This window comes from Hyaena hyaena, unplaced genomic scaffold (assembly GCF_003009895.1).
Source record: "Hyaena hyaena isolate Hyena2069 unplaced genomic scaffold, ASM300989v1 scaffold_0, whole genome shotgun sequence".
In the NCBI taxonomy this organism is placed as follows: domain Eukaryota; kingdom Metazoa; phylum Chordata; class Mammalia; order Carnivora; family Hyaenidae; genus Hyaena; species Hyaena hyaena.
Window position 1 is genome coordinate 2,052,774 of NW_024080632.1, and position 9,561 is coordinate 2,062,334.

Below are 9,561 nucleotides of genomic sequence, written 5' to 3' on the forward strand. Positions count from 1 at the left end.
GGGGGGAGGGGAGGGAGGGGAGCCCTGGAGAGGCACGAAGACCCGGTGGAGCCGCGCGCTGCACGGAGCTGGGAGGAGGGGCGCCTTCAGCAGGTGACTCGTCTCAGCGAGCCCGTCCGGTGTCCCACGGGAACCACCGTGCTGCTCCCCGGCACTGGGTGTTTTCGAGCCCCCACCGTGCTGCTGTCGCAGAGGCTGAACCGTGACGGTGGGGACTTGGCCCTTCCGGAAGGCGGCATCCCAAACTCGTGAGGCGCCCCGGCGCTGGGCCTCCCGAGGGGCAGGGAGGGCCCCCGAGGGCCGCGGGCCTGGGGCGGAGGCTCTGACCCCGAGGAGGGACGGCGGGGAGACGCTGCCGCTGGGGCATGCGGGCGACAGGCCGCGCTGGGGCGCCGCCCACGCCCCCGGGCCCCCCCAGCCAGCCCCGGCGGGGGGCACCAGCGCTGCGCTGTGCTGGTGGGCCCGGGTCGCCAGGGCCCTTGTGTGGGAGGCGGCAAGAGCCCGCGAGGCCAGCGCCCTGGGGACCCAGCCGACCCCGGGGCGGGAGGGCCCAGGGCGGTGAAGAGGAGGCACGTTTGCTCACGAACGCCCGGCCCAGCCAGGGCGACGAGACTCGGGAGCGGACTCGGCGCTGGGCCCCAGCACGCTACACGACACACGGGGAGGAGGGGTGGCACCCACCGAGAGGGACCTGCGGGGCTCGTCAGAGCGCTTAGCGTGGGGTGACAGGGTGACTTCGAGAACCAGAGACTCGGGCAGGGCTCCCGCCCACTTAGGAGCCTTATGCTTCCCCATCATCCAACGGGGACAGAAGGGGACACAGAGGGGAGAAGGTGCCCCCGAGCCCCCACCCGCAGGAGCACCTCGGGGCGGGGCTGCCCCTAAGGCACCTGCCCCCTGTCTTCCAGGGTGTCACCGCCCCCAAATCATCCTGCACGTAAATTCTTGTCTCGGGGGCTTTATGGTTTCATGTCTTACGTGTAAGTCTTGAATCCCGATGGACTTGATGTTTGTATATGGTCTAAGGTAAGGACCCAAGTTCATTCTTTTGTGTGCGCATATCCTGCCTTCCTGACGCCGTTTATTAGAGACGCTCTCTCCCCACGTGTGTTCCCACACCCTTGTCAAAGATTAATTGACCACATAAGTGTGGGGTTTATTTCTGGGCTCTCTATTCCTGTCCAGTGATCTGCATGTCTGTTTTTAGGTCAGCACATACTGTTTTGATTATATTGCAGCTTTATAATATAATACGAAATCAGAAAATGTGATGCCTACAGATATGTTCTTCTTTCCCAAGGCTGCTTAGGCTATTCAGTCTTTTGTGGATTTGGTATGAAGTCTAGAATTTTTTTTTCTTTTTTCTGTGAACACGTGGTTAGAATTTCGATAGGGATTGCACCGAATCTATAGACCAGTTTCCGTAGAATGGACATTTTCACAATATTAATTCATCTGACCCATGAACCCAAAAGTTTTTGCATCACAAAGTCAACAGTGAACACCATGAAAAGACAACTTATGGAATGAGTGAAACTATTGCAGACTATGCAACAAAGGGCTAATATTCAAAGTAGATAAGGCGCTCATACAACTCAGTATCAGAAAATAGCAACAGCCTGCTTTAAAAATGGGCAGGAATCCTGAACCTTTTCCCAAAGAAGACATACAGATGGTCAACAGGTTCGTCAGAAAGTGCCGACCACCATCACTCAGCATCAGGGAGACGGACATCAAAACCACAATGAGACAGCACCTCGTACTTGTCAGGGTGGCTATAAGAAATGACGGGTGTTGGCAACGATGTGGAGAGAAGGGACCCCTGGTGCCCTGTTGGTGGGAATGTAAATTGGTGCATGGAGAGTCCTCAAAAAAACTAAAGCCAGAACCACCCCATGATCCAGCGATTGCACTTCTGGGTATGTATCCAAAGGCAATGAAATCACTGCCTCAAAGAGACACCTGCTCTCTCTCACATTCCCTGCAGCCTAACTCACAACAGCCAAGATACAGAAACAAACGAAATGTCCCTTGACAGATGAACGGATACATATGTGACATACACTCACAACGGAGTATTAGTCAGGCACGAGAAAGAAGTGAATTGTGCATTTGCAACAACACGGATAAACCTAGAGATGTTATGTTAGTATATGTGCTGCTGAAGCGAGCACAAGAGACGTTACGTTAAGTGACACCAACCAGACGTCGAAAGACGCATACAGTTGAACCTTTGACAACAACACGGGGTTTGGGGCACTGACATCCACACAGTCGAAAATCTGCATATAGCTTTTGACTTCCTAAAACCTAACTACTAAGAGCCTACTGTTGATCGGAAGCCTGACTGATAAGATAAATGGTTGGTGAATACATATTTTGGATGTCCTATGTATCATATACTGGTATTCTTAAAGTAAGCTAGAGAAAATACAATGTTATTAAGAAAATCATAAGGAAGGGGCGCCTGGGTGGTTCAGTCGGTTAAGTGTCCGACTCTTGATCTCAGCTCGGGTCACGATCTCACGGTTGTGAGATTGGGCTCCAGGTCAGGCTCCGTGCTGACACTGTGGAGCCTGTTAGGATTCTCTCTCTCTCTCTCTCTTTCCCTGTCCCTCCTCCAGTCATGCATATTCTCTCTCTCTCAATAAACTTAAAAAAAAAAAAAAAAGGAAAGTCATAAGGAGGAGAAACTTCATTTTCAGCGCTCTACTGTTTGTCCTGAAAAAACTCCACGTAGAAGTAGACTGGCGCCGTTCACACCTGTGTTGTGCACAATCTCACTTATCCATGGAACCTAAAACCGTGAAGCTCGCAGTAACAGAGCAGAACCGCGGCCGCCAAGGGCTGGGCGGTGAGGGATGGGGGGGGGGGGTGTGCTGGTCAAAGGGCATGAACTTGCAGTTGCAGGAGCGATGAGGTGCAGGTCCACGGCGGCGGGGTGGGGGCTCCAGGGAACAGTGCCCTGTGCCGCACCCTTGACATTTGTCAGAGGGCAGATCTCAAGGGCTCTCCCCATGCACGAGAAACAGGCAGCTCGGTGAGTGATGGGCTGGCTAATGAGCTCGACTGCGGTGATCTTCTCAAAATCTGTGGTTCTATCAAAACACCTTGTGCACCTTAAATATGTGCAATGGGTATGTGTCAATTGTACCTTGAAACGGCTGGGAAAATGACGGGCTTGGGGGTTGGAGGCGTTGGGGTCGGAGGTGAGGCTTGACTGCATGGGGGCAGGAGGGGGCTTGTGGGGGTAATTCACGTACTCTATGCCTTGTCTGTGGTGCTGGTTAAGTGACACCAGTTTGGTACACGATTACCAAAGTCCATCAAATGGGAGTTTATTATTTTAAGCACTTATTTATTTATTTTTACATTTTGTTAATGTTTATTTATTTTTGAGAGAGAGAGAGAGAGCAAGACTGTGTGAGGAACAGAGAGGGAGACACAGAATCCGAAGCAGCTCCAGGCTCTGAGCTGTCAGCACAGAGCCCGACACGGGGCTCGAACCCATGAACCACAAGATCATGACCTGAGCCAAAGTCGGACGCTTACCCGACTGAGCCACCCAGGCGCCCCCGAGCTGTACTTTTAAATGAAGCCCAATAAAGCCAGAAAAATAAGGTGTATAGCACAGCGTGTGGCTGCAGAGAGACGAAGAGTCGAGGGCATTAATGCGGTTCCCCTGTGGCCTCCCCCGAGCACCTGTGGCCCAGAAGAGCCCGGCTGGGAGAAGGGTCGGGAGCCGGCCACCGCGGCGCCTCTCTTTTCCTCCCCCAGGCGCCCCGATGGCCCGGGGGTGGCGGCCACGCGCACACTGTGGGCAGGGTCCAGCCGCCTGAAAGGGGCCCAGAGCTCGGGGAGCACACAGAGCCCCCTTGTTACCTGGAAAGCCATCGTGCTGAGGTCAGAAGGCTTCCAGCCTCAGCCCGTCTCCCAAATAAGTACAAACGACGTGTCGGCCTGTGCGAACCGACAGATGCAAATAAACAGACCGCCTGGGTGTCCAGACGCCCGCCCGCCGGCCTCCCGTCCACCTGCTACCAGATGGAGGCTCCCCGTCCCCGCTGGCCCCGGGCTCCCCCTGGAAGCTGGCTAAGAGTAGCCTCCGAAATGTTCTCTCGTGCTTTCTGCCATTGTGACTCTGCCCCCAGCCCCACAGGGGTCCCGGCTGTGACAGTGGGCTCCGCCCTGGCCGCGTGGGGGCCGCGTCGCCTGGCCTGCCCCGCAGGAAGGCACCGGATGTCTTCCCGTGGCCTCGACGAGAGTCCAGGCCCAGCCTTAGTCTATCTCCTGGCTTTTCTTGCCCCAAACACCCTCTCCCCTTGGACGGCATCACCCCTTCAAACAAAGGTGACTCTTCCAGGCGTTCAGGACGTCGGCACGCAGACCCCTCCGGACCCACCAGCTGTGTCAAGAGACGAAACAGCTGTTATTATTTGAGACACTCTGGGTGCCTTTCTCAGAGCGCACCCTGCCCCCGAATCTGGTGTTCATCAATCCCAGACGTGTCTTTACCGTCCACGACCTGTGCCCAGATGCCCCGCGCGTGGCCCATCCGAATGGGGATAAGCTGCCAACGTAAAACACACAGCAGGTTCCAAAGATGCAACGAGAGGGACAATGTGAAGTGTCAGTCGCCTTCTGTATTGATTACACATCGAGATGAAAACGTGTTAAATAAATTGGGCTCAATAAAATATTTATTATGATTAATTTCTCCTGTTTCTTTTTCCTTTTTATTGATTAAAAATTTTTTCAATGTTTACTTATTTTTCTGAGAGAGAGAGAGAGAGAGAGAGAGAGAGAGAATCAGGAGCAGGCTCCAGGCTCTGAGCTAGCTGTCAGCACAGAGCCCGACACGGGGCTCGAACCCACGAACCGCGAGATCATGACCTAAGCGAAAGTCGGACGTTCAACCATCTGAGCCACCCAGGCGCCCCTCTTTTTCCTTTTTTTAAGTGGCTACTCAAAAACTTACAATGTGCACATTTTGCACCGTGGCTCACATTTTACTTTTGGTGCTGTTCCGGGTTGGTTGCCTTGTCATGTGCCCCTCACACGGCTCGCTGTCCTTTCTTCATCTGATTATGAGCCTCTTGAGAGACGGCCCGTGTCTCGGGCACCTCTCTTGCCTCCAGGCCAGAGGGGCTTTGCAGATGATGGCAATTTAGGCAAAGTGGTCCCTCTACAAGCAGAGTTGATGTTGTCATCACCGATCCGCCTCAGCTCTGTCTTCCCTTCACATCTTTCAATATCTTCCTGTCGGCTTTGGGACAAAGCAAAACTCTTCAATGTGCTGCAAGGCCTTGTGAGGTCCTGCCACTGCCTACCTTTCCCTGGCCTTCTTTTCTGCTTGCACCTGCCACAGGCCCTTTGCACATGCCATTCTCCCTCTCGGCCCTTTGTTTCCTTCCTCGCCTGCAAACTGTATTCATCCTTCAGATCTGAACCCAAATCCAGGCTGAGGACCCCCGGGAGTTCCCCCACACTCAGAGCACGACAGACCCCACAAAGCATCTACTTTGTACGCCCCCTGGGAATCTCTGACCCCACTCACCATCCAGGTACCACCCGCCGACACGCTCCGCCCACGAGCTGGAGAAAGACACGTGAGCCTGGGGATTCTATACCTGGTGTCCGCTGTCCCCGAAATGGAATTCCGGTCCAAGAATAACATTGGTAATAAGATGCCTCATGTCAATTTTATGGGCTGCAAATACCTTCTAGTTAGACCCCGAGGCCAGTTACAGGCCTGAGCAGAGACCCCGAGAAGCTGCCAAAATGGTTGTCAGTAACTCTTCTAAAAACGTCTTTGTCCTTGACGCTGGGGCTGGCCACTCCCGGCCGGGGCAGGAGAAGCCGCCTGTCGCTTCGAGCTGGGACATGACCGCGGCTTCGAGGCCCCTGTCAGGGCAGAGCAAGCTCGCTCCAGGCAGCCAAATAATTGTCCTTGTCCCGGCGCTGGGACATCTGAGCCGCAGTAGGAAAATGAGCTTCCTTCCCGCCTCTCAGGCTGGCCAGCCCCGGGGGGAATCGAGGCCACGCTGCGCCCGGAGACAAAGAACCGCTTCCCCCGAGCCCCAGACGGAAAATCAGGTGCGCTGCCTCCTATCCGTGACTGAGATGGGGCAGAGCGGACCTCGCCCCAGCCAAGCCACCGGGCAGCACCGGGCACCCACACGCTGCTTCTCTCCCACTCGCCCACCAAGAAACAGCGTTTCCCTGCAGCAGAGCGTTTCCGGGAAAGTCTGTGCATCTGGCACGGGCAGCTCACTACCTTCTCATGAAGCAAACACAGCACGGAGCCAGCACCCTGATGAAGGACCAGCACCTTCCCGGGGCCCCAGACGCCCCGCGTGGACCCCGCCCCAGTTCCTAGCACACCCTGTAACCCAGACTCCTGACCCTGCAGGGAGAGCTGGTGGCTAAACTCGGCCTCCGCGGAACCACACCGTGTGCGCCCTTCTCTGTCCCGCTCAACACCGAGCCCGTGACCCGGGCCTCGTGCGCGGCCACCGTGGGCTGACGTCCCTTCTCCGACCCATGGCGCCGCGGCGAGAGGCCACACGTATCCTGTTCACCTGCTGATGGACCTCTGAACGATTCCCAAGCCTCTGGCTGTTTCAAAGAGTCTTGCTATGAACATTCTAGAACGCGATTCTTGGTGAACACCTGGGCGCATTTCTGGAATGGCTGGGCCACCCGGTAGGTGTGTGTTGAACATTTTAAGAAAGTGCCAGAATGTTCTCCAGAGCGGCAGCAGCACGTGACACGTCCATGCAGGGGATGAGGCGTCCATTCCAGTCCAGCGGGCACGCGGGAGGGTCTGAATATGAAATTTGCATAATAAAACCGTCGGGGGAGTGGGGGAGGGCGAGACTACTTCCTGTGGGGCGGGGGGGGGGGGGGGGGGTGCTTAGACAGGCGCAGACGGAAGTTTGTCCGTGTGTTTGAAGCTAGTTCTCTTTCACTTCTCGAGCAGGCAATGCACTCCCAGAGTTCGGGCCTCGCTCGCATGTAAAGGGGCAGATGCCCAAGACGCATCTCCGGTGGACACGCCGGAGGCCCAGCTCTCCGCTCTGGCCCGTCCCGGCCCCCCCCCAGCCGAGGCAGCTGCTGCCTCCCTGGGGGGCGCACTCCGGGGGGGGGGGGCCGGGCGAGCCCCTGGCCACATGCCCATCCCGGGGTGGGGGGGCAAGGGAGCCGTCCCAGGCCAGGGGACGACAGGCTCCTTCTCAGCTCATAAGCTCCCTCCCTGGCATTTACAGCCAGTGTTTGATCTTTCAAAGGAGGGCTCTCGACTGCGCCCCGAGCTCCCCGAGTCGCAGGGCTATTCATGGCCTGGGCCGCAGACCGTTCCTCGGCCCGCTTTATTTAGTGATTTATTTATGCAGACATATATCTTCTACCGGCCGGGTCGGGGGCCAGAGTGACAGAAGTGGAACAGGGACGAGCTCACGGACAGCAGGCGTCCTGGCGGCTGCAGGCTCTTGGGGAGCGAGCCCACGGGAGGCCCTTCCTTGGCCGGCTGGTTTCGGGGGGCCCTCTGGCTGGCTGGCAGGGACGGGGGGCTGGGGTTGGAGCACCGTGGGCGCTGGAAGAGCTCGCCGTGCCTACGCGGGGAGGAGGGAGGCCGGCTGTGGGGCTAACGGCCTGGACTTCGGGGCTGAAGGGCGTGGGTTCAGAGCCCCTCCCCACTCCCTTTCTGCCTCAGTTTCCACATCTGCCAAACGGGACGGGCACAGCCGTAAATGGAACGGGCAAGATCTGGAAGCCAGCAAGGGCACGGTGAGGGTGAGCGGCTGTTGCTACCGGCACGCAGGACCCGGCTCGGGAAGTCACAGCCGACCCAGCCTGGCTGCCAGAGACCGGAGACGCTGGGCCTCAGGGCTAAGCCCGGGAAAGGCCCAGCTAACTGGGACAAGTGAGTCACCGTCCAGAGCCTTATCGTTGGATGAAACCCGTCTCGTTGCAGCAGCAGAAAGTGCCAACGAGGAAATAAACATCGATTAGGCATTTATTTGTTCAAGAAGTATTTACTAACTTCTGTTCTGTGCCAGGCACTGTTCAAGTTTCTGGGAACACAGGGAAGAATGAGACAATGTCTCTGGTGCCCTCATGGAGCCGACATTCCGGTGGACAAGAGAGAGAACGAGCAAGCAGACAAATAAGTATTATATCACCAGGTAGTGGTGGCTGCGGGCAGGCGGCAGATGGTGAAGGAAGACAGCGTGATGGGCTCCAACTAAAGTGAGGAGGCTGAAAAAAGACCCTTTAAGGAGAAGACATTTGAGTAGAAAAAAAAAAAAGTAAAAAAAAAAAAAAAAAGTCGAACGCAAGCCCTGAGACTCTCTGAGGAATGAGGGTTCTGGGCAAAGGCACAGCAAGTGCAAAGGCCCCGAGGTGAGAATAGGCTACATCAAATGCTTTAAGAAGGCAATAGTCTGGGGCACCTGGGTGGCTCAGTCGGCTAAGCATCCAACTTCAGTTCAGATCATGATCTCATGGCTTGTGGGTTCAAGCCCCATGTCAGGCTCAGAGCCTGGAGCCTGCTCCCAGTTCTGTGTCTCCCTCTGTCTCTGCCCCTCTTCCCTTTGCACTCTCTCTCTCCCAAAAATAAATGAACATTTAAAAATAATAAACACAAAGAAAAGCTAAAAGTCTTGATTCAGAGTAGTAGCTTGAACACACGCATGTACTCACCTCTTCCTGAATCCCCACTAAAGTGAGAATAAAGGGTAAAAAGGCACACATTTTGAAGAGCACAGAGAACAGGAGAGGAGGTGGGAGCAGATGGGTGGAAAGCAGATGAATGAGCCGAAACGAGCTGAGAAGACCAGAGAAGGCCAGACCTGCGGGGGGGGGGGGGGGGGGGGGGGGGGGGCACAAGACTCAGGAGCGAGAGGCACCGGGCACCTCTGAGGACAGGGTGTGCAGTGCATGTGAAAACAGGGAGACTGGCGTAGAGCCCCCCGTCTCCGTCCGCCTCACACAGCGGGCGATTGCTCTGCCTCTGCCCTGGCAGGTTAGGAGTGAGAGTGAGGAGGGGGCGCCTGGGGGGCTCAGTCCTGTGAGCGTCCGACTTCCACTCAGGTCATGATCTCACGGTTCGTGGGTTCGAGCCCCGCGTCGGGCTCTGTGCTGACAGCTCGGAGCCTGGAGCTGCTTGGATCCTGTGTCTCCCTCTCTCTCTCTGCCCCTCCACAACCCCCTCTCTCAAAAATAAATATTTTAAAAAAAGAGAGTGTCAACCAACCTAAATCATCACCATCTGGAAGGCAGGCATTGCGGATGCAAAACTTGAGCGACCCCAGTCACATCTCCGGGAAGCTACAGGTGGGCTGGAAAGCGCCCCTGAGACGGACAGTGTGGCTTCGGAGAAGGACATCGGGAGAAGGGCTGCGGCAGGGCGACCGGGGCCTCCATGCGGATGCTGGGTGACGCCAGTCAAGTCACTCAACCTCTCTGGACTTCCCTTTCCTCGGGCATCAAAGGGGGAATCCGAGAAACAAAGTCGTCGCTCCCCACCGCCAGGAGGCCTGGTTTTCAGGGGCCCCGCAG

General features: G+C 56.2%; 1 protein-coding gene across 1 annotated transcript; it reads right to left on the reverse strand.

The window, feature by feature from the left end:
• Positions 1 to 86: 86 nt before the first annotated feature.
• On the reverse strand, positions 87 to 9,286 carry LOC120220988 (basic proline-rich protein-like). The gene is made up of 7 exons (XM_039218258.1): positions 9,269 to 9,286; positions 8,184 to 8,245; positions 7,410 to 7,613; positions 3,703 to 3,835; positions 3,155 to 3,220; positions 439 to 646; positions 87 to 322 (listed from the first exon to the last, which is right to left on the reverse strand). Exons 1-7 carry the CDS (start codon positions 9,284 to 9,286, stop codon positions 87 to 89), a joined length of 927 nt encoding a protein of 308 aa, XP_039074189.1.
• Between the last annotated feature and the right edge of the window lie 275 nt (positions 9,287 to 9,561).

Excerpts from the sequence above, each read along its gene's own strand:
- LOC120220988 (XM_039218258.1), bottom strand. Across the intron at positions 7,614-8,183 it reads CCCGCAGCCACCACTACCTG|GCACGGCGAGCTCTTCCAGC; the intron begins GTGATATAATAC and ends CTCCCCGCGTAG. Across the intron at positions 3,221-3,702 it reads CGGGCTCTTCTGGGCCACAG|TCAAGCCTCACCTCCGACCC; the intron begins GTGCTCGGGGGA and ends GCCCCCATGCAG.